Below are 25,328 nucleotides of genomic sequence, written 5' to 3' on the forward strand. Positions count from 1 at the left end.
TGCATTGCCCCACCCAAAACCAGGCCAGGAATGTCACTAGGTGTGAACAACAGCTTGCCTAGGTGGTGGAATCCCTCCAGGCAGCTGACAGCCAAACAACTCTTATCAGAAAACTAGGTGATAGAGCACGTTATTGCAAGGACTAATAATACCACACTACAACACCTTGCTAAACCTGTTCTTTGACCTTAATCTGCCCTACCAAGCAAAATACAGGCATGCATGTAGTGTTCACAAGCACGTGTAGGTGAAGAATAGGAAACTTAAAGCAATCTTTGACTATCCAAACCAAGCAAAAACCTGTGTCACATCCCAGCGTTTGAAGATTTTGACTAGTAAACCAAGGATAATCAAAAATTTTGGAATTGTTTAGGATCAGCACTACAAGCAAGTTAACACACCAAGCAGTTTCATGCTATTCCAGAGAAGAACCGGGACTTACCTTTGGGCCTCTTGGCCCAGGTGGTCCTTCTGGTCCTGGAAATCCAGGCAAACCCAGTTGTCCTTCCAAGCCTGGGAAACCCCTTTCACCCTACAAAAAGAATTAAGTGGTGGTGGAGGTGTAACATGTCAAAAGTTATGACAGATTCATAACAGATTATCTTTTTGGTTTTCTGTAGGAAGTCATGACACAGACAAGCAAGCTAACACTGTAATTAAACATCTCACCTGCTTAGCAAACTCATGTCTTCAAGAAGACACCGGCAGAGAACTGAAAACTGGGGATTGCAAGCAGACAGTAGTACCTAACTGCACCCTTAAGCACAATATGCAAAAGGCAATATCAAAGCTTTGCTCATCTCCTCTTTATTTGGTGTAAGCACCTGTATGCTGAGCATGACAGCAGTGTTAAGTCACAGTCTTAAATCTTAATTTTCTCACTGTACTACTTAGACAGGTGCTCTGTATTCCACTGTGTGAGGCAGGAACTTGAGAAGTTGCATTCAAAATATTTACAAGACCTGAAATTTCAGAAAAGAATCTCAGAAGAAGTAACAGGGCTTCTCTTCCTGCCTTCTTTCCCAGTACCATATATATTGCGTCCTTGGAAATGCAACCATAAAACCCTTTGGATGAGAGATTAAAGGCTGTGCGCAAGCAAGAGTTGCAACCTTACAGTGGAAATAACTAAGCTGTACTTGGTCCTACCTATTAAGTGAGAGTCAGGAAGATTCCTTCAATATGAATGGGCAGCTCGTTACCTGGTCTGCTAAAGTTGGTTGCCTGTTAATTAAAATGTAAACATACTCCTATTTTACTGTAGGTTACATATTGCTGTCTTCTACAGGACAAACATCTTTTCTCCCCTGTGGCAATGCTGAAATCGCATCACAGATGGAGGCTGGCTTAAGTCTGAGTCTGGGTCCAGACTGTCTTTTTGCACACAGAGGGCCAGGCTGTACTTCGCATGGAGCTGTACAGCCGGCACACTGCCTCATCTGAAAAGCAAGACCAGAGGAGTGTTAGTATCTCAGGACAGGATATGAAAGGGTCCCTGGCAGAGAAAGAATGAGGAATTTGGGAATGCCTAATGGAGAAGGCATCAGGCAGAGCCAGAATTTGGAACAGGCTCTGGAAAGAAACGTGTTTTCACACTAAGGAATCACACCTGGGTACAAGAGTCATGTCAGATGTGTCAGGTGCTACATCAGCTTCACAGTGCCTACTCACCTCAACTTGGTCACACTTCTGCACATTTTTGTTAGAGAATCTGCAAATGGTTACTAGAACAGACTTTTAGGAGAGAGTTGGCCTTGTGTATCAGCTAAGACTGAAGAACCGATCTTTAAAACACAAGTAATTTGAAGTCTCCATTCTAAGCAGTCACAGTACTGGGAAGCCAAGGGCTTTAAAGTGGAAGGGAAACATATGAAGCCAAATAGTTAAGCAGGGGAAATATAAGAGACAACAGATGATGCCAGTAAACTATTGAAACTATGAAATGAGTATTTTCCAAAACCACTTTTAAAGAAAGCATCAACAATGAGAGCCTTGCATGAGGAAATCGTTGCCAGAACAACTCTTGTAAGAGTTTACCAGCAAATTATCCCTTAGAGTAAATATATGACTTGAAGGACTACGTCTGGAGGCTGCTGAGGGATCACACCAGACACTTCCTGAAGGAACTTTAGCAAAGTGATTACAGAGGAAATCCTAATAGCTGCATTATAGTCATTATTTTTGAATAAAAAAAAAATTGGTTGGAGAAAGAAATATGGGCAAGTTTTCTAAGGAGAGAATCCAAGCTGATCCAGCTTTCTGGAATAAAATATGTTGTGGGGATTTTTTCAATTGTCTTCTACTGCAACAGTGTATAGAAGGATTTAATAAGTGAGAAAAGTTTTCAGACATTGCTTCTGCCTCCAGACTTTTCCTACTGCACACCTTGCCTATACCATACTGGTTTTGTGAAGATAGATGCTACAAATTTGCCATGAAAAACTGCCTGCTGCCTTGCAAGAACACGGAGAAATTGAAAAGACATTTAAAAAGCCTCCCCAAAAAAGTCAATTAAAAAAAAATACATTATATAATTGGGGATGAGATTGCAGTCCCTGCATGCAATACATTTTCTAATAGATGCAAAACCTGACAGTCGCTAGGCCATTTTCGCTTGCACAGAAAGAACTGAGTGAGTTTGGATATTTTCTGTTTCAGTCTAGAAGCTGCTAAAGAGAAGCATAAATAGGAATGGTTTAGGTCAACTCCAATCTCATGTTCCAGTCCTAAAAGTACAGGATTGTTTCCACAGCAAAATAAAGATGCAACAGCTATCAACCATCATTTCCTTGTGGAATGAGTGAGGAGTCAGATTCAGATTTAATTTGGTGATAAACCTAGAGTAGCTGGCAGTGCAATTCCCTCAATCAGCTACGCAGACGTGGCAAAACTGTCATCTCGTAAGCTTGAACATTACTTTCTTGGGGGATAGAAAGAAACAATAAATAGTTGGAAACACTCTGAGATTATATTTTAGGCTGCAGCAAGATCTAGCCAATGAAACAGGGATACAGAAAAAATTGGCATAGTTCCATATACTCTAATAACAGGTCACAAGAAATCAGGGATAGATGCGGTTTTATAGCATGCACAAGTAAACTGCATTTCTAGAATTCCTTTCTGAAACATAAACATTTATAAACACATGTTATGGGTCCAGAAACCAAGATACAGATTTACTTAGATTTGGTATACTCCTAGGAAAAAAAAAAAGACTTAAAAAAAAAAGGAGCAAAAAATTAATTGAGGAAACCATAGTTGGACAGCCCATTTCGATGCTTAAATACTGTGAGAGCCTGGCTGTAACATTTAGCCACAAAGGCAGGCACTTGTTTCCTGCTCTTGCTGTGAAAACAGTGAACATCAGAAAGAGCCTAAAGACAGTTAACTATGGGTGGCTCCTTAAAACTAGATTCATGTATAAATGTCTGTAGTAACATTAAAAGGTGTACAGCATGGAAGAAGCGATGCAACAGACAGCCATATTATTCTCTACCTTTCTAAATGATGAGGTGAAAATAACAGCTGCCTCAGGTTCTAATACTATTAAACATAATTTCTTCCTTAACTGGAAGAACACTAACTTAAAAGACTTAGAATGATAGTATCTAATCAAGACTGCATTCAAAACAAATACACCAACCAGCTACAAATGGTAGTGCTAAAGATACATTTTAATGCAATGAAGAAATCCCCTCAGACATGACCTGTATTGTTCAAAATACATCCAAATTCTTCAGAATTTCATCTGTGACGTCTTTTGTAAGATGCAACAGTCAAGCTTTGATGGTCAGTGGTCGCTTGCCAGGGTTGTAAACCTTTCGGAATATAGGGCCATATTAGCATAGTTCAGACAAACGTTTATGAAGCACAGACACCATTCACGTAATTATTCTTGACAAAATGATTAAAATCTGAAAAATTTTAACTATTTGTTAGTAATTCGTATCCTCTAGTGAAATGAAAAGCAAAGCTTGGGTCACATCTGTACTAAATTTTACTATGATAAAGACAGAAGGAATTAGGGATTTGAGGACATATACTTGATAATGTCCTTCTGACACTCAGAGCTCCAAGAATAGACACCCAAAGAGTCCAAGATATTCTTCCTTTTTAAGAGATATGGGTTTCTTGTATCTGCAAACAGAAGCAAAGTACCTGAGATGTCTTCAGAGCTCAGATATTACAAGCTGTTCTTGCCAGAACTGCAGCCACTAAGCTTGTGTGTGATCATATATTAGGAACCTGCAACTCAGTTGAGTCTTTGGAGTTGCGCCTCCTTACACTGTGATCAGCAGACCCAGTAAACTCAGCACCTTCTGAAGTTCTCTTTTAAAGGGCCATGGACTAGGAACATATAATAACATCACCTTAATCAGTTTAAATTAATTTGAATTTGACCCTGCTCATCAAAAATAGCACAACATATTTAGAGTTAATTGGAGGAGAAACTGTGTCACATAAGACACAGTTGAAAGGAGGGCTGTGAAAAAAACCTCCTACCTTAAGCCACACATTTCTGTCACTGTTACACAAACAGTTGCATGAAGGAACCGAGCAGGCTGAAACATGCTACAGATGCATGGGCTTGTGGCAGAGGGAGTCACCGGCAGTACAGAAGCAGTTAAACAAGAGCTGTGGCTCTTCAAGGCAAGACAAGAAAAAAGCTTTCCTATTTGTTACAGTTCAATTTATATTACTTTACCTGATCTGTTAAACTTTGGATATCCTGAAGGGAATGCTAGGATGCTTAGGAAGAAGGCTACTTTTGAGTTTCAAAAGGAATGCATTAGGCACTGCTAAGCTGAACAAAGCAGCTCTTTTTAGTTGACTTAATGCAAGTGGACAGAAGCTGGTTGTGGGCCAGAAGCGAAACACAGTGGAACAGAAGCACAGGGCTCAACTGAGCACATTTGACAAGGCTTTTCCTGTCTTCCCAGTACAGAACCAGGTTCCGTATGCCTGACTTCCAGTACTGCTATGAGCACATTGTCACACTCTCAGTGGGAAAATCAAAGAGCGGAGATTGTTTAAACAACTCCTTGTCTAATGCTCCTCATATACCAGTTAGGCAAGGAGCTATAGAGTTTTACTCCTGGTTCAGAGGTCACTGGAGAAGGAAGCAGAAACACCAAATGTCAAGTGTCAAATACAAAGAAAAAGCCTGAAACTTGTTGTAGCAGCAGTTTACACTCCACTGGAATAATGTTTGCAAGAAAGAAGGAGTTGAAGAGAGTATCAGGTTTGAAAACTTACATCAAATATAGAAGTAAACAAGCTGTGATGGATCAAACTAATAATTTTAAGACAGCCCGTGATGTCCTGTAGTAGTACAAGACTTTAGAAAAAGTTTATAGCTGTATAAAAAACAACAAAACAAAGAATTTATATGAGAAAACATTATTGATGCCAGCAACAGAGAACTCTGCTGGTTCTCCAGAGCAGAACTGCTGTATCCATCAATACATCAAATACCAAGGGTTTCGTAATTATAGGGCAGCTAAAGTAATGGGATGTGAGCATGTATGACAAAACCAGTTCCACTAGCAACATATCATACTTAAGAAATATGTGCTTTGCTTTCCATTGTTCTTACATCCTCTTCACTAAGAGGACTCAAACATACAAAAGAAACAACAAAAAGACAGTGAAAGCAGTTCTACCACAGCTGAAGTTCTGTTTTCCTTTGTGACTTTTGGTTTTTTAAAAATTTTATTAAAAGATTACACTTTGATCAATTTGTAGCCCTCTAAGAATCTTCCAGAAAGATGCAAACCCATAAATATTTGGTCTGAGGTTAAGCTTTTTTTACTGGAGGCTTTTTTTACCTGCCCTTCTTCCTTTTTCACCAAAGGTTATTAAGCTTCTTGCTCTTCTACTCAGGACTTGCAATAATTCACTCCAGAAAAGGCCAACAGAGGTTAGAAACTAAATGTGGAAGAGTTTCTCCTGTGCCGTTCTCCTTAACAATTAGCGAAGGCACTCTGGAGGAACAGAAACAAAACCCTCAATACATAATGACACTTGAGAGCTTGATCTTGAACAACGCTCCAGTCATTGACTATATTTGGAGAGAAAGCTCCCTCTGATTCCAAGAAAATGGTCCCAAGATATTCTTTATCAGAGAAAGGTGACTGTCTCAGTTTCATTAAATGACACTGAAGGACTGAAATGCATCAAGTGAGTCATGGTCTCTGCATGTGTAAGAGTAGTATAAAGAGAAAGCCGAATCACTATGAGAAAATAATTGCTTGATTTTACTTAGACAGCCAGAACATTTACTTCTAGGTTTTCCTTATAGACTCTAGCTGGACAATATCCATTAGCTCACTGAATTCACAAAATAGCTGTGCCTAGTCCAGAACAGCCAACTCAGAATTACAGAAAGGTTCTCCTAAGTTGTTCCTGCATTTGAAGGTCCTGTAGCAATGGCAACCAGGTTCATTTTGGCTAACCAAATCTGACTCCGAAAGCTTGCTAGCAAGGGGATAATGTTCTTCACTAGATGTGTAAATTAGGAATATACTTCATGAACTGAAAGCAAGTAAATGCCAAGGAATGACCTCATCAGTCAGGAGCTATCTGGATAGCAGGTGTGGCACCAAGAATTACTCTGAATTTTGGATATCTGCCTTGTTCACCCTCAGACAATACCGAAATTCTGTGTCAGCACATTAAAGTGCCAGTGCACTGAATGATTATTTTGCATTACTTTTGTTCATTTGAGGTCACACTTGTTTATGCAATTTCAAAAATCACCTTTAAAATGTGTCAGAAATAAATCTAGAGTACTGAAGCACTTTTAGAAATTTGTTAAGATAGGGTAAGTGCTTTGATAAGACAGGCTTATCAAACTCTTTCTTATCAGTTCACATCTTTAAGACAACTTCATTGTATCTCAAGAAAACTGTTTACAAGACTACGTGGAAGTGTTTCAGGCAGCTTCTCCTCCTTGCAGTGATCACATCACATTCATTCCCTGTGACAACAGCAGCTACATGGGAACTATTTAACCACAATCTACTTACAACTAGGCTCCCACACTTCAGAAAAGGCTCAATTCAGACCTGTGCATCTATATTGCATTGTACCAAAAGAAACGCTGGATGCCTGATATTTATTTAAAGGAAAAAACTGTAAAATAATAAGAAATAATGGTGACAGAACACTAGGTGCTGCACAGATATACTGAACTCAGGCAGCAAGACCAGAAGTCAAAGCTGAACAGAAGCAGGAAAGCTCCATCCAAGACGTCAACAAGCATCACTTGGCCTTAGGACACTGTCTGGGCAGCCCAAACCAGCCTGCTGCACTGACTGAACCACATAGGGTTGTTTTTTGGTTTGGGGATGGTTTTTTACCCTGCTTGATGCAAGAACACATTGGTCATTAACTACCTGCTTAACTTGGGTGGCAGCTACGCATGTTGGGAAAAATCTATCTGAATTGTTTTACTTCCACAGCCCAGCTGAGCACCTAGACAGCAACAGCAGTCATCTTAGTATAGAGTATACAAGCTATGAGGTCAAAACCAGTGCAAATTAGAGTACATTAGTGAGTGTCAATTACTTATGTGCAGGCAATGCAAGGAAAGTGGGAAAGCAACCCACACCCACTCTAGTTTAAAAGTCTTACTGAAGCATTACTAGCAAAGCCATTATTGTACAAACCACACTTTAGCTTGTCCACACTAACTAGCAATTCTGGACAGGCCTTGGCAGTAAATAGCAATCTCTTCTGTTTTACTAGAATTTGTCTGTTTTCTGTTTTTCACTGCCACATAGCTGGAGAAATTTGTGCCATCATTCCCAATGCTTGAGAAAACAATGATATGAAACTGCACACCATCAAATGGACCAAGCGGTCTGACTCAGCACCTGAAGTTATTATAACAGTTACGCTCTTTGGCGCATGGCCACAAAAAATAAAACATGAGCAAGAAATAAAAGCTATCGTCCACAAGCTTCAGTTATCTAAAGCTGGCATATGGCTCAGTGGTTTGGGTATTGGTCTAACAGTAAAAAAAAAAATAGCAGTGATTTACCTTTTCACCTTTTACTCCGCTGCAATCACATTTGGATAAAGATGTACATCCATGGCAAGCCTTTAAAGATATAAGAAAAAAGTTAGATGTTTTTAATCAGCATAAGACTATATGAAGTGTTTAATTTTATTACAAAAGTTAGTCTAAAATGTAAGGCGACAAACCTTGTCATGTAGCCACATACATACATTCAAGGCAGACACAGTTAACTAAGAGTTCAATCATCTTTATTAATACTCTTTGTATGTAAGTATAATATTTTACTTTCCCCCAAAATTTTAGACTTTAAATTTATGCTTAACCACCATTAACTGTAGGGCAGTGCACAATCCAACAGCTAAGGCCAAAGCGGCCAGAACTTAAACAAAACAGGCTCCTCAGCACATACCTCCACACCGAGAAGCATTCAGTTACGGTTCCCACCAGTAGATGTCAGGTTTTGTGCAAGAATTCAAACCAAGCCTGAAGCTGTGTTAGTTATTGGAAAAATACCTACTACACAACTAATTCTTCCCTCCACAGCTCAGTTATTGAAAAAGGGGTTTTAAAAATCGCCTAATTTCATGCAACCGCATTCACACTCTGTTACGAAGTATGACAAGTCAGCTAAACAATCCCTAGGATTCCCTAAGGAAAGCAACAACCAGGTATATGAAGGGGTCAGAGGAGAGCGATAAAGAACCTTGAATCACAAAGATCCAAGTTAGGTAAACTTTCTGTACCATATTTGCTTAGTTTATACGCTCTTCCCCAACCCAAATATTCTATACTCATTAGAGGTCTGTGCTGATTTCAGAGATTAACAGATGCTTTTACAGAAGTGGGATTTCTAAAACAAATTACATTTTCTTTTCACAGAATGTCCCTACACTATACACACTGGTCATCACTTTTCAAACCTCTTCATAACTAAAAATCATGACCCACAGTAGAAGATGAACTACCTGAAATACTTCAGGGCTTAAGTTGTTCTGAGAATAGGTGCAGCATTTTATTAGAAAAACAGAGCACATACTTTAAAAGTCTGAAAAGCAGAGCATTTGGGGTCAACCCTCCAGTAATCTACAGAGAACATTACATACAAAGTCTCATTCAGGCAGGAGGGCAGTCCCTGTGTCAGATCTGAAGTACACCCCCACTTGAATTCTAGTCTTCGTTGTCACAGAAGCATTTAGACACATGACCCATCACCTACCTGGCACCAGGAATGTCCTGGCTCTTAGCCCAAACACACTACCAAGCACCAGACTGGAAACACAGGAGTAGCTTAATTCACCTGGAGCTACACAAATCCAGGATCAACTAAAGCATCTTGTAGCAAAGGCAGAACTTTGAGTTTTAAGCATGTATAACATGACTAGAGCATCTCTCCAAATCTTCCACTTGGCTTTTGTAATCACTTCCTTGATTTGATATGTATGAAAACTCAAAATTCTTAGTTAACAGTGGTTTATTGAGCTATTTTCTAAAGTGAAAGCGAACCTTACTAGTCAGTTTAGGTTTTCAAACATCAGACTGGACAAAATCCTGAGTAACCTGGTCTGATATCACAGCTGACCTTCTTTGGAGCTGGGTGTTCCACTAGATGCCCTTCTGATATTCCCCTTCAACCCAAGTTCTCCTGCAAATTTGGTATCAGATTCTTTTCAATTTTAAAAGTGGATTTTTTTAAAAAGCAAGTTCCTTGTGAACCAGTTTTAGGGTTAATCTTGTTAACAAAGCTTCATTTAAAACGGATTAACCTTAGTTACACACAATATTCCCTTGCAGTCCCTTGCAATATTCCTCACAGTACAAGCCTAAGACAAAGAAATAATAAATCACCTTGATCGCTGAGCAGCGCTGATTTCTTATTCCAAGGATAGCACAGTGAGAGATGCATGAAAGTCTTTGCTGCCTCCAAGAGGCAGGAGTAGGAAAAGTAACGTAAATCAGTACTCTTTAATTAAAAACTACCGAAAGCTGTGCAGTGGTACAATAGTGAGTGGCTCAAATAACACACTCGTGGAAAACACAATCAAGATCCTACACAGCATAGGGAGAATTTACTTAGGTTATGGAACAGAAGATAATTATTTAGTCTTCCTCACAGCTTCTAGTGAATATTTCCAATAGAAATTCCCTGAGCTTTCACGTACAACAGAATTGTTGGGGTGAACAGGGGGAAAAGGAAGCTGGAAGAGAAAAAAAGAAGGTTTGAGATTACATTACCCCTTCACAAAACAAGTTAGAGATACACAAATTTGTGAAGGTGAATTTTTGGTACTACATAACTACAGTAAAACTGCAGAACATTAATGCTAACATTGTTAGCATTAAGATATCTTCGGCAGCGATCCTGTCAGCATGAAGAGTACACCATCAGTAAAGAACCAATTAGTAAAGAAAATGCAATCATGGAATAGTTTGGTATGAAAGGGATCACTCAAAGCAGAACACTTGCAGCAGGTTGCACAGGCCCTTGTCCAGCTGCATGTTAAAAAGCTACCACGGTGCAGATCCCTCAGCTTCTCTAGGTCCTTGACCTGATGTCTAACTGTCTTCGTGGTGAAGCTTTTTCCTCCCCCAAAATTCACATAGAATTTCCTACGTTGCAACATTTATCCATTGCCTCTAAAGAATGAGGGAAGCCTGGCTCCATCTTTGCTACATGCTCCTAAGATTTACCCACTCTGGGTATCCCAAAATAAAGCAAAGAGAAGTGATATTTAAGTCAGCTTATTTAGAAGCAGGGACTTAGCTTCTGCTGATTTTGAAAGAGCTGACAAAAAAAGCACCCTTCCTGCATATGCTGCAAATAAGTAGTGGTGAAAGATAAAGTGGGTCTTTCCCAATAATGTGGCATTTAAAAAACAGCTTTTAAGATGAATCTAAATCTTCCCATATAAAGTTTTTGAAGAAAGTGCTTCTCTCCCTTATTCTATTTGTAGTTAAAAGAAAAAAGGTGTTTTGATTTAATCACTATAGGTTTTTTAAAAATCTGTGACTGTCTTCCAAAGTCATTTATATAGTCAGACTTACAGTTTGAGCAGCTTCTTAACATATAGAATTAGACTATCTCGAAGAGCCAGGTGTACGCACTGAACACTTTGCAGATGGTTTTGAATATCCAGTTCAGATGCATTACTTGCAGGAATGGAACATGCTCTCTCCCAGACAGCAGTATAGGAAAGCTAAAAGAAGTCTGTAATCAGAAAACTCTTCAAATATCCACTGTAATCAAATGGTAGTAATTTTTGGCTTAAACCCTGAGAAGACTTATTCACCCACAAGCTTATCAAGAAGTATCCCTCAGCAGACTCACTTATCTTCCTGTATAAAAGCAGTATTTGGCAAATTGTGTTTCTTATTTGCATCAACTTCTATCTCCACCAAATTAAGGTGGGTTTTTTTTAACAGTTTGAAGAGTAAAAGCCCTGAGAATTCATACCATAATCAAGATCAATTCATGCCCCTTAGGGGTCACATTGCAGTACAGCATAAAAAACCAACATACAGTAAAACACATAGGCGCGGGGGGGGTGGGTAAAGCCTGATGGCCTATTCCAGGGAAAACTTTCTTCTTGTTTAGACTTTTCAATAATCTCAAGGTCTTTTTCACTTGGGAAAGAAAGCAGACACAAAAATTGTGCTACAGGAGAATGCATACTGCATAACAAGCTAGTACAAGTTTGAAAGCCACTTAGCAGCCATAGGCTAGAGATTACTTATGTCACAGACTTAATTCTGCATTTCATATTAATGAAAAGAAAATCCCGGCTCTATACTACGCATAACAACATGTGAAATTTCTCCTGCACATGAGCAATAAGCTGTCTACACCTCCATCAAACAAAGCAAGCAGACACAAAGACTAGAGCATTTCAAGCACTGAAAAATCTCCATTAAGAACAACGTTTAGATGGCTATGAACAATGTTTTGCTCTTTGTAATAGCTTAACCATCACTAGTTCTGAAAATTAGGTGACTTACTGAATTTTCAGACATGGAAAACTAAATTATTCCAAACCTCAGCAGAACTCCAAGTTACACTTGGTACACATCTGTTACAGATGGTACCTTCAGTAGTAGTTCAATTACTAGCTCTGGCCAGAACACTTTGTCTTGTGTGACAGGGAAGATGATAACAAATATTGGATGTAATAGTGAGTTTTGGCTTGATCATAAGGAGCTGGTCACAATCTACAGGCCTATTAAAATCTTTCAGTTTTCAACTACACAAAGACAGATAAAGAATTGAGGTAACCTATAGGAACAAGACAAAGTGCTCAGATTTGCTTCTTACTGTACTGCTGTTGCCTCCCCCCACTCGCCACCCTGTACCTGTAAAGACAAACTATCATTGCCACTGCTTTTGCTGTGACTTCTGCTTAGCAAGACAAAATCAAAGGCTCTAATTAATCTATTTGAGTTTAGCTAATCCTTTCATTGGATTTTCCTGACAGCTTCTACCTCATTGAATCCATGTGTGGAGAGCAAGTTCTTTTCATTAGTATATAAAAGGAGGGATGGTATTGGTTTACTGGTCAAAGGATAATTCTTCCAGAACAAGCTCAGTCTTTTGTGTCTTACATGAACTGAGGAAAACTGCTTTATGCCACCAACAGAATGGGGGAGCTTTTGTGGGGTTTTTTCAGTTTGAAGAAAAACATACACATTTGAAATCCAAGTCACTTCTTACTCTTGGCCACAGGTTTGTTAGGGTCAGCTCCATGAAATGAATAAACCTAAATTATCATCAAAATTTGTTTTGGTGAGAAGCCTCCCCTATGTATTGGGCACAAACCCCTCCTTTCTCTTCAGGCCTAGAGATGTCAGTCAAAAGGCAATTTCAGCATATTTCACTGCCTTCCCAGCTGCATTCGCCACAGCATTGGGTAAAATACTTCTAAAAATCCACCAGGTAGACGAGTGCTGTTCCCACGGAGAACAGCAACTTGGGACTTCCTAAAATTGTGAAGAGAAAAGAGAATCTCTTTCATGGATTACTAAAAGCAAGTTAATAGAAGTTACAGAAGACTGGGTAATGGCTTCACGTAGGTTAGCCTGACTTTATATCTCAGTTTGCCAGAATCAAAGTAACACAGCACAATTTAAGCAATGTATTAGCTGCCCAACTAAACGATTTTGATGAGAAACTTAGTTGTGCTTCAGAAGTGATTTACCACTACACACGTGCAGCTGCAGAGAAACTCCGTAGTTAGTTGTGGATTTGTAGGGAGGAGTGTAGGGAAATACCTGAAGCGCCAAACTAAAGTATGCCTTAGGACTTAAATACTATAGAAGGACCTGAACATATAGGAGTTCAACAATATTTTAATACTCTCTCCATGGGAAAGATTACAGGGATAGGGAGAGAAACCAGTCATTTTCAGAACCTGATGCTTACAAATTAGAAATTAAATAATCAAGAGAAAGAGGAGTAACTTCTTCCAGAAGCACAGTAGGTAAATCAACAAGGTGCCTTTGCAAGTCATCAGAAGAGTTCTAGTATGACCCAAGTTGCTCACAAATTAATTCTCAATCCAGATATCATACGCGTAAGAAACAGTCTGATCACTTACAGACTGAGCAATTTATTTACTCCAACATTCTCTTTATGTATTATTTCATCATGAATCCAGAATTTCTGGTTTGATAACCCCTTCTCATTTCTAGATGAGCACAGCGACATTACTGAACGTACCTAACAAAACAGTTGGTACTGACAGACTACATGTTTTTCTTGACAGTTCAGTTTTGGCGGCAGCAAGAGGTCAAGTAGGAATCAAAAACTGATTGTGTGCAGCCACTGATTCTAAATGCTGGTGTGCTCCGTAATGCATTAAGACTCCCTTACAGATTTAAATGACCATCAGCCTTCAGCGTGCAACATCTGTTGGGATTAAGGTGTACACATTAGTTTCCTGAACAGATGTTGTCCTGAAGGGAACCAGGCAGTAATTTGACACCACAACACTGTAAGTTACCTCATCAGGTGAGAAAAGTTCCTTCCAGCAGAGAAAAGATGCACAGAAATCACTGAAAGAAGTTCTGCCTAGGAGAAGTTGGCAAGAATTTTAAAGCAAACTCTGCAAGACACACTGATCACAGGAGCATAACTGAACTGTGGAACAATATTCCAGTTTGTGAGGGAGGAGCAGAGAGCAAGCAGCAAAGTCTAGGAAAAAATATTATTGTACACTCAAGCCACACTATGCAGCAATTGCTGTTTGTGTCCTGTATTTGTATGTTCCCATACTTTTTTCCTAATGACTTCACTCGGATTTATTCAAATACATGTAATCAAGGCTTTTGATGGTTTGACTTTATTAAGACTCTCATTCACTAGAATGGTCAAAGGGTCATAAATGGTCATAAATCCCATTCAAAAGAAATTAATCTTTGAGGGCTTCCATGCAGAATATGGTCCATCTTCCCTAACAGTTCTTGAAACTAAAACTTGCAATTCAAGCCCATATACTTTTTCACAGATACAAGTAACAGAAATGCTTCTGCAAGGCTGATGTGCTTAGGAACTACTCTTCCTACCAGCAGCAGGCTTGACTGTACAGCTACTCAGGAAACAAATTACTGTTATTCAAAGGTATAATCTCAACTTCAAGATGGACACAGAGTAGACTGAATACCTCAGGCTTCAGTTTTTTCTTTTCCTCCAAGTGTTATAAAAAGCTAATACAAAGAGCACTTGCTCTTAATACTAAGTTTTAGATTCATTATCAAGGTCCTGAGCTCTTTCCCTCTAGTATTTACCAGCATCAGATGACCAGCTATTCTTGTTAGCAAGCTCATCAGGTCATAAAACTAACACAGCACTACTTCCTTTGGAGAGCAAAGAAAAGAAAACAAAGCTGAGTCTTGCATTCTGATAGTGTCACATCAAACGACAAAGCCTACTGTCACAAGAACTATCGGTACATCAAACCCCCCAACTTCTTCCACAGCATGCATCACCCCCACCAGGTTTTTATTGCCAAAGAGGAAGGGGAGAGCTGTTAGAAACAATGGAAGTGTTAATTAATCTAAAATCCAGGGTTTTTCAAGTCTTCTATTCCAGAAAACAATGAAATAAGACTTAACAATTCACCAAGCCTGTCTCTAGACCACATATTTTGTAAAATAAACTTATTTCCTGAAATTCCTACAATATCTAGATTAGCTCAAATACACACAACTTTACTGCTGAGCAGCATTTTAAGTGTTTTGTAGTTCATGAAAACTGCGGAAACTGCAGATTCCCAAGCTGAATTGCAATGTCTCATCATTTGCTCTTGTTCATGATCTAAATTTAGAAGAGAATTTTCACAGTAGATACTGCGACTACTTGTCAGACAACCAGGGAAGATCTATTCCTAGAATAAAGCTTATACACCACAGGCAAACCCTGCACCTCACATAGTTATTTTAGCTGCTCCAGGAGTTGCCTAAATGCTACTAACATCAGCCTCTGCATTCCAATCTGACAAACTACCAGCCAGGAACATGTTTTGACATTAGAGAAAAAAGCAGCACAAATATTGGATAAGTTTATCAATGCAAAGACTGACTCTCCTGTTAGAAACTCTCTGATTAAAATCAGCAAATTCAACATACAGAAAAGCATCGAATGCCTGTGTCCTAGGAGGGAGACTAAAGCACTCTTTCCACTGTAACCATGCAACAGTCTCAAATTCAACTATTCATACCTGCATTTATAATGGAAAAGAAATTCAGCCTTCAAGTTCCGAGCACACAAAGATTAAGTTTTATTTTGGTGGCGGTCCTGAAGAAATACTCATATTCACATTTATTAGCTGACCAAGATCTGTGTAAGATAACACCTGCACAGTTATCTAGCTAAGGATTTACTACTCACCCAGGTCAAAGATGTCACCATTTATCTTCAGCAAGTTGAGTTTCCTTTCACTTGCCTGGACATGAATATAACCAAGAAACAAAAGGTTTTGTGGGGATTTGACAAGCAAGAGTTAAAGCTGCTATTGTGAGTCCTAATTATGATTTCACGTATGTGCTCTTCAGGCTTAACAGGAGTACAAGTCTGCAGAGAACAGTTTATTACTGAAGCATCTGTGTGAAGTCAACTATGGCAGCAGAGTCATCACAGCTCCATAATCTAAATAGCCACTCTATTCTCACTGAAGTACTGTATTTGAGCAGTAGCATTTGTAATGCAGAACCAGAATTAAAAGATAATTACATACCCTTTTAAGTAATCGTTTCCCTCAATTTACCTAGCTAAAGACACTAAAAGAATAAGTTTCATGGTCTAAAATGTAAGAGTCAAAACACATTTGCAGCTGTTCCTGACCTTTTTTTTTTTCCTTACAGTAAAGGAACTTCTGACGTGTAATTTAACCTGTTACACCTTGAGGCACTATCTTTCTTTGAAGTCTGCACAATACAAGATCTGTTTGGACTTGCAGGGGAAGCTTTTAGCTGTAGTAGCCACAGTTTTGGCCACTGTGAATGAGTACACAATAGAGACAGGTTAAAAACAGATTCTGAGACACCTGATGGATGAACAATCCTTCTTCTCCCTCTTAAAGGGCAGCACTAGATTATTTGCTATTTAGACAGCTGAACAGCTTATTACAGCTACATTTCATAATATTACTATAAGAGATGCACCAAATCTAGTTATCACACCCCAAACAAATATTCTGATTATACAGAAAGTCTATTGATCAATAATTTTTCTCTCCTAATACAGTTACTATGATTTGGTTGGAATTAAAGGTCTCCTTTTAAAAAAAAGCAAAATTAAAAAAAAACAAAACACCCAATCCCTCTGAAAAGACAACCAAAAATATAAGCAAGAGAACCTCTGCATAAATACCTTCAGCACATCCAAAACTTTAAGCAAGTGTGTTTATGTTAAAAACGCTGTGCCACAAGAAACAGAGGTGAGCTTTTTTCTAAAGAGGATTGATTTTTTTCTGCCAGTACTTTGTAACAAAATTATAAGGGATTCCACTGCTTTAAACTGAACCAGTTATAGCTTTTTAAAGCACAATTCCTTGTAAAGGCTATCTTTCACAGCAATTTCTAGTTAAAATTAAGGCAATATATGCAGCAATACAACTTTCCTTAGACCAGCTGACACAGTCTAACAACAGACAACTTTTGGACTCAGAGACTCTTTACTGAATTAATGCCCCAAACCTTGTTTAACTTTCATTCATTCGCGAACTGCAACTATTTGCTCATAAGGATTTCTTTATCTTATTTCTTTATCTTATTTCTTCCTAGAAGTCTGAGAGCAAAACAGGGAATAATTTCTCTCTGCTTTCCTGGAAGCTCCTAAGAAAGTTTCAGAGACAAGATCAATAGAAGCACTCACCTACAGATGTTGGCAGGTCAAGTGACCTGCCATGCAGCAGCTGCTACTGCTGCACAAAAGACTCAACTGGCAAACAAGAGGAGTAGAAGGGCAGGCTATTCAAATGCCTGAACTGCTTATGAGTTCAGAAAAAAATGAAACAGAAAGAAACGGGAAGGACTCATCCCTAGCAATCCCCAAAGGGGCTGCAAGTCAGCAGGAAGAAGTTTTATTCAGAAACAGTTTTTAACTCAGTTTTATTCAGAAACAGTTTTTAACCTCCCAGGAGTTCCCATCTCCCTTTTTTAACAACTTGGTGAAAGCAAACACGCACAGAAGTTATCTCCTGGAACAGGAGGTACTGTAGCCTGACTGAATCTCTCTGTATCCGATTCCTGAACCAAAGAGGAGGACAAAAGGGGCAAGAGCCGGGCTGGGCATCCACTCAACTTTCCTGCTATCCCAGATGCTGCTCCCATTCTCCGTACCTGGCTTTAAGAGGACTGAGAATTCTCTTCAGGAAATGAAGAAACTTTAAGCAGGCGATACAAAGAACAGAGTTAGCCCTTGCAACACACAGTAGCTTAATCCCACTTTCTACAAAGCCTCACATTTTCAAAACCAATTGTTGCCACCCTGCTTTAATGAGTGCTTCCGACGTTACACTCACCTGCAGGCAAGGAAAAGGACATGGACAGTTCTCACCGCTTCTGAAAACTCTTACCTATCTATGGTCTGTTAGTCTTAGAAGACAAAGAATGGGCTTCAAAATAGCATATTTTATGGGTGGGATACACAGAAAGCAAACCAATTATATCCTCTGCTGTTCTTCTCAGAAGCATGTCAAAGCTAAAACTGAAGAGTCCTGAGAAGCCAAGTACTTCTACCTCTGTTCTAATAAGCACATTTCCAAACAGCTCCACATCATGCTGTATGAATGTGCAAAAATGTCCTCTAAGAGCAACTCAGGTGAACGACCACCTTTATGCTGCCATCCAGAGGCAGCATCTTAAAAAGCATTTGTGTTTAGACTTGGCAAGCACCCCTCCTGGTAAATAGTTTAAGCAAAGAGCACTAAAGACAAGATGTGAACTACCAGGTCATCTTCAGTTCTGGTATGGGAGGCTTTGAGGATGGACAAGTTTTACACCACCTCTGCAGTCAGTTTACTCTGCACTGCTGCTCATTTCAGTTCTAAATGCTGAAATCAGAATACAAGCCATCCCCTAGCTTTCATACTGATCACAACCAAACTCCTTAAACAACTGCACAGCAGATTAGAAGAATGGTTTGTTTTAAGCATGCCCCCATGCTTGCCTGTCCAGTTACACATTTCTGCAACTAACACTAGCGCTGAGACCCAAGTGGCCTCAGTACCCGCCCTTCAGTCAGAGGCAGTACGCAGTAAGCCACTTCACTTGTCAGGAGATTTCAGTTTTACTTGAATTTTACACACAAGTCTCTAATCACCAGCCTCTCCAGGCTTCCTGATTTTTTCCAGCTGCAAATAAGAAGTGCCATATGGTACTCATTACAGGTTAAGATTTAGTAGTCACTTAGGACCTTTCCCAAGTGACAGGTGTTAGATGTTGCCACTTTCTATAACCATGTCCAAATGCAACACAAACCTCAACCTGAACTGTCAGCTAGGCTTGTAAGCCTCAAATACACATGCAAGCTAAGTATTATACAGCCATAACACCACTCATCCTGGCAGGCTGGTTTTAATCCTTTCCTGGTTAAGGAAATGGAATAAAGACACAGGCTCCAGACTAATTTCACAGAAAATGTCCTATTTCTCACCTTCATCCATATAATATGCAACAGGGGAAGCTTCCATTTTGGAGTCCTGTTAATGGATATCAGTAATTTGTCTCTGACAATTACACCTTCACGTGTCAGCTGTATGAAGCAGACCACACAAGAACAGAAACCCACTTCTTCCTCCAAGAAAGGAGACACAAAATAGAACCGCAATTCAGGTTAATCCAGCCCCACTGTGGTCTATTTGAAGGTACTGAAAGCACTCAAAGATCAAGCAAGTATACATGCTAAAAAGAATACATGCTTTGCACAGTGATAGCACATTGAGATGTTATCCAAAGCAGTACACACCCTCTTAACTGCCAGAACAAGATCTAACTCACTTAATGTTCGGTGGGTGTCGGGGGATTTTTTGTGGTGGAGGTGATTACCAACTCCATTTTCTTTCAGTTCTTGGCCCAAGTATCATAGCTCCAAGGTTCTTCTAGTATAGAGCTATTTTATCATTTGTTTATGCCTGTAGCATCAGCATTCTCCATGTGCTCATTTTAATTCCTGATGATAGTACTACGGGCAGTGCTTTCTCTGCTCAACACTAATAAAAAACCTACTCTCCCACCTCAGGTAAACAAAATTGAAAAAGTAAGGGTCCAACTTAAATAGGAATCAAAGAGGACAAAGCAATTGTTGTAATCCTGTAAGTCAAGAGACACTTCCAACAGAACAGAGCATCAGGACCTGGTAAGTTGGGAGGTCCTTTTCTTCTTTTATCCATGTGGGTTCAGAAATCCCTAAAACTGATAAAAGTTGGATATTTAGCAGAAGCTCTCAGTTGCCTGTTCAGGAACCCACATGTTTAACTTCAGTAGATAAAGAGTAGCCCTCAGTGTTAGTTTCTTGAGCTCATTTACTCATACACTGGCTGTGCGCTGGCAAGAACCCAGAATCTCCTTAGAGCACCTGTCGCAGCAGACGAGATGCTGCACAGAAGGTGCACCTTGCTTTGAAAAAGTGGCCTTATAGCGATATGGAGGATCACAACAGTAATTTCCCACAGACTGTTTCACATGGGCAAAGCAAAAAGGGGCTTAAGTATATTTTATTGCCTTAAAAATGCAGGAACAGATGGCTGCAGGCTAGTGCTAACAGATCATCGTATCTAGCGTGCACAGATGTTGGAATTAGATACTCAAACTTGATTAGAAGAAATAGATTTCATTCCCTTACACTAAAGAAAATACAGATAGAGGCTATACATCAATTACATTATCCTGAGAATCATTAAATTTAGTTTGCACTGACCATCACTAAACAGAACGCATGCCCAGGGAATCAAGTTAAAGTTGTCAGACACTTGCTATATTAAAAAAAAGTGGAGCCCATGCTAAAGTAGCAGCTAAAAGGATGAGAACTTTATAAAAAGCATTGAAAACTCAACAAGTTTTTTTCAAAGTATTAATATTGTATCAGCAGTAGGGAAGGCAAAATAAATCCCATTGGTGCTAGAGAAAGCAGGTGCAGAGGAAAGAAATGAACTTTATATTTTTGTTTCAAACAGAAGCTGTGTAAGCCATTATATTTTTTCTGTATTTTGTCTCTATTGCTCCCCCTGACCATAATGATTTCTTTTTTAAGAAACAGTCACAATGGAGTACTCCTTCTGTAGAGCTCAGTAATAAAAACATTCCAGTAAGATATGATGAGTACTTAAAGTACCAGACAGTGCTTTAGTAAAGACGCAAATTAAGACGTGCAACCAAAGTACTCCTTTCTCAAAACAGAGTGATGCCATCCACTTAACACTTGTAAGCAGAGTGTCACTTCCAATGGATGTTGTTTAAATAGTCAAATGCTGGTTTTTTTGGGAAGGGAAGAAGGCTTCAGCAGTAGCACTAAGCTCCTCCTTGCTTTGACAGCTGTAAGTTTAGTTATTGCTTCTTCCAGCAACTGTGATTTTATTCACAGTTACTCTCTGGAGGTTACTCAGTAATGAGTTAATGATATTTAACCTTCAGGTGATCCTCTGACCACGTGTGAGGGCACACTGCCTTCCTTGTGCCATTGCACTAAAGTACAGTTTAAAAGAAGTGGGAGTAAGCAAGAGAGCACATGTGGTTCCAACACCCTAGCACAATAATTAAAGTGAGGAGATCCATTCATAGGAAAGAGCCCTCAAGTATTAATAAAACTCAAGAAGCAGTTCAGTGTCAAGCTTAGGAGCAGCAAAAACCAGCTCCTGGCATTTGCACACATTCCAAAACAGAATGTCACTTTTTCTAAGGGAAAGTGTTCCCTGAGGCACTCTGTTTTAGGGAGTATACCAACTCCCCCAAGTGCTATTTGGAGCTGAACACAGACCAAGAAAACCTGCTGCAAGTTTGTGAAATATGCTCCGCATCCTGCAGTAACCAGTAGGTTAATTAAACACTCAATACAGAGCATTTCCAAAGTTTTAACTGCTTCCCTACAGCAAAATCTGGATTAGAAGATACTACTATAATGTCCTTTTAGTCTGCAACTAGGAGAACAACAAATACAGAACTTGAAATACATCTCTGCTTTGATCAAGCGGTCACCTAACCTAGCCTCCAGACCAGGAGGATTATAGTTGAAGTTTGAGGTTTTTCTATGGTTCTACAATAAATTACCAACTCAGAATTTCAGCTCTTTTAAATTTTCTTCTATAGATTTAAGTAAAATTAACCAGAGTTAAATCCAACAACAGTTTGGTGGTGGGGTGACCCCAGCTGGACACCAGGTGCCTACCAAAGCCACTCTATCACTCCCCTCCTCAACTGGGCAGAGGAGAGAAAATGTAAAAGGCTCATTGGTCAAGATAAGGACAGGGAGATCAGTCAGCAATTTCCATCACAGGCAAAACAGACTCAAGTCAGAGAAATTTAATTTATTGCCAAAAGTCAGTAGGATATGAGAAGTCAAATCTTAAAAAAACCCTTCTCCCCACCCCTCTCTTCTTCCCTGGCTCACAGGGAATGGAGGTTGCAGTCATTTCATCACACATTATCTCTGTCGCTCCTTCCTCCTCATGCTCTTCCCCTGCTCCAGGCACAGCATCCTTTCCAAGGGACACAGTCCTACGTGAACTTCTCCAACGCTCGTCCTTCCCCCAGGGTGCAGTCCCTGAGGAAGACACGGTTCCCACAGGGTCTCAAGTCCTGCCAGCAAAGCTGCTCCAGCATGCGGTCCTCTCTCCACAAGGGCCACAGGTCTTGCCAGGAGCCTTTTCCAGCATGGGCTTCCCACGGAGTCACAGCCTCCTTCGGGCAGATCCGCAGCATCCTTCTGGGCATAAGCACATCAACCCCTACAGTCCCCCCACTATCAGAACCTTGCCACAAACTAATCACAGATTTCTATGCTTACCCTCTCCAATCAAGCACAGAAGACAATACAGTTACTAAAAGCTGACAGCTCTGCAAAGCTGAATGGAATACAGGATCAGTACTGAGAGAACTACTAAGGTACTACTGTAGCTCGGATTTCAGAAAAAGTATGTCAGACATTTGATCAGTATCTGTTATCACAGTATGAAACATGAAATAAAATGCTTGGTCTGAAGCAGAGAGCCAAAAAGCTAGAGATTTTTTTCCACAGATTACAGCATTTTGAATACACGCACTGGTTTTAACAGGAGTTTTCTCCCAGAAGACAGCAATGACTGTTTTGAGGTGAGTAACTGAAGCATCTTGGGCAGCATATTTATGATCACCAATGAAAACTGCTGTCCAAGTACAGCAAACTTTTGCATGACTGAAGAATATTTTTCCAGACCTCATTATCAGTTTGTAACTATCAACATTCAGAAATTCATCTTAACACTTTAAACATCCACCTCTATTTGTCCTCTGAATCTTTTTTGCAACCAGTGATAATTCAGTTGACAGATAATTAGTTCACAGCATGATGGGGGTTGAAAGGGACCTGTGGAACTCATCCAGTCTAACCCCCCTGCTAAAGGAGGATCATCTCCAACACGTTGCACAGGAATACATCCAGGCAGGTTTGAGTATCTGCAGAGAAGGAGACTCTATGCCCTCCCTGGGCAGCCTGCTCCAGTGCTCTGTCACCCTCACAGCGAAGAGGTTTTCCTTCATGTTCAGGTGGAACTTCCTGTGCTCCAGTTTGTGCCTGTTGCCCCTTGTCCTGTCACCAGGCACCACTGAAAAGAACCTGTCACCATCCTCCTGACTCCTGCCCTTTAGCTCTTGGTCAGCATTGATGAGACTCCCTCTCAGTCTTGCTTCTCCAGGCTGAGCAGACTCTGGTCCCTCAGCTTTTCCTCATGAAAGATGCTCCAATGCCCTCATCTTCACAGCCCTCCATTGGACTCTCTCCTTTAGTTCCTTGTCTTTCTTTAGCTGTGGAGCCCAGAACTGGACACAGGACTCCAGATGTGGACTCCCTAGGGCAGAGCAGAGGGGGAAGAGAATCTCCCTTGACCAGCTGGCCACATTCTACCTCATGCACCCTAGGATCCCCTTGGCTGCAAGGGCACACAGGACCCCTCAAGTCCTGTAGATTAAAGACCATCTCACCAAGCTGGGCAGACAGTTATCAAATATTCCCTTGCCTCTTCTGGACAGGTGGATTCCATCCCTCTAACACGTTATAAGTATCTAAGAACAACCATGAAACTTCATTTCAGGATCAGCATTTAACTTATCCGATACATTCCTGAACAACATCAAAAAGTTTGAGGGCTTCCCTGCTATTTTAAGTAATCTTCTACTAGAATTATCAACATACTGCTATCAAGAAAAAAAAAAGTCAGTGAAAAGCTTACAATGAAGTTTAGGACAGTACACTCACAGTAATCCATCATCTTACTGAAGTTAAACACATTTGCATAAACTGCCTGTTTAAAAAGAAGAAAAAAAATTAATACTATTTCTGTCACTGCCATGACTGGTTGTGCTGTCCCTCCACAATTACTTCTGTAGTATATTAGCTATTCAAGGTTCTTTAAAGAGACCTGTTTGACTATTCTTACTCTTGGGTACAGTCTGCTGATGTTCTAAAAATACTCCTTTTCCAAGCATGACTAGACCTGTCAACAAGCATTTTCTCATTCAACGCTAAAGTTAAGGAATTTTCTAGGTTCACTTAGAACACAAAAATTCATACTTTAGACGTAGATGTTTTAACACTTTGTTACTACTATCACTTTAGGAGTTTCAAAGCTTTAGAATAGAAAAGATACTGTCAAGATTTTTGTGTGTTTGCACAAAGCTTTCTGGATCAGAAACTAGATAGAACTACATATACACTTTCTCTTCAGTCAAGCACAAAAAAAATCCCCCACCCACACAAATATCAGCTTTTGTGTCTGTATTTTCACTGTTTGACCAGGCAGATTCTGGGCACAGGCTTCTAGAGATTTAATGGGGAAAGCAGTGCCCTGAAGAAAACTTCCAGTATTCATTTGGCCCTAAGCTGACTATCAAAACAAAAAAACCCACTCGAGTCTTGCAACTTGTCACTCTCACTAGATTTCTCACTTAAAGTATTTAACAACCTAAGAATTAAAAAATAATGGTTTTGCAGGAACTTCAAGCTTTTGCCCCCATATCTAACTACACAGTGACAGGATGAAAAGAGATAGAAGTCCAATATTTTTCAGTGCACTGAAGAAGCCTCATTTTCCTTCCAAATATCTTTGCCCTTTAAGGTTAAATATACAAGAGAAATGTTCTTCAACTAATTCAGAATAAGCATATTCTCTGATTAAGTCAATTAATACTGTCTGAATTACAGCTAGAAGTTAGTTAGTCTTTCAGAAACAATGACTTCTGCTATCATTCTGTATAACAGGTTGGTGCAAAGTAAGCTGACTCAAGAAAAATGACCACCCCATAAGAAGGATTATTTTTAAAAGGTTTTTAAACTGAGTTCATAAGCTCCTTCACTCACATATTGTTTTGCAGTGGCATTTCTTGTCAGGAAATCAAATTTTCTGGAAGCTGAAGCCTTGCCTAGCCTTGCCTGCAGGTCACGTTAGTTTTCGTTGCTTCGAGTAAACCCACTTAATTGTGCTTTTTAATAACTGCTACAAGGTGTAGAAAGCACAGCTCATTGCCCAGGGTGGTCATTTTCCTCTCTATCAGACACCTGCAGGATTTAAGTGTATGAAGAGAAATAAGATGCCAGGCTATGGCATCATAGGCAAGCAAATAAATCAGA

General features: G+C 39.7%; 1 protein-coding gene across 2 annotated transcripts in view; it reads right to left on the reverse strand.

Annotated features, from left to right (window-relative positions):
• COL4A5 (collagen type IV alpha 5 chain) overlaps positions 1-25,328 on the reverse strand; it is a 78,206-nt gene that overhangs the window by 45,426 nt on the left and 7,452 nt on the right. For both annotated transcript variants that reach the window (XM_054075524.1, XM_054075526.1), the window contains exons 2-3: positions 8,045-8,104; positions 443-532 (exon numbers count right to left, since the gene is read on the reverse strand). In XM_054075524.1, coding sequence (XP_053931499.1) covers positions 443-532; positions 8,045-8,104 — 150 coding nt within the window. The remainder of the gene's footprint in view (positions 1-442; positions 533-8,044; positions 8,105-25,328) is intronic.

Source organism: Cuculus canorus, chromosome 10, assembly GCF_017976375.1.
Source record: "Cuculus canorus isolate bCucCan1 chromosome 10, bCucCan1.pri, whole genome shotgun sequence".
Taxonomy (NCBI): Eukaryota; Metazoa; Chordata; class Aves; order Cuculiformes; family Cuculidae; genus Cuculus; species Cuculus canorus.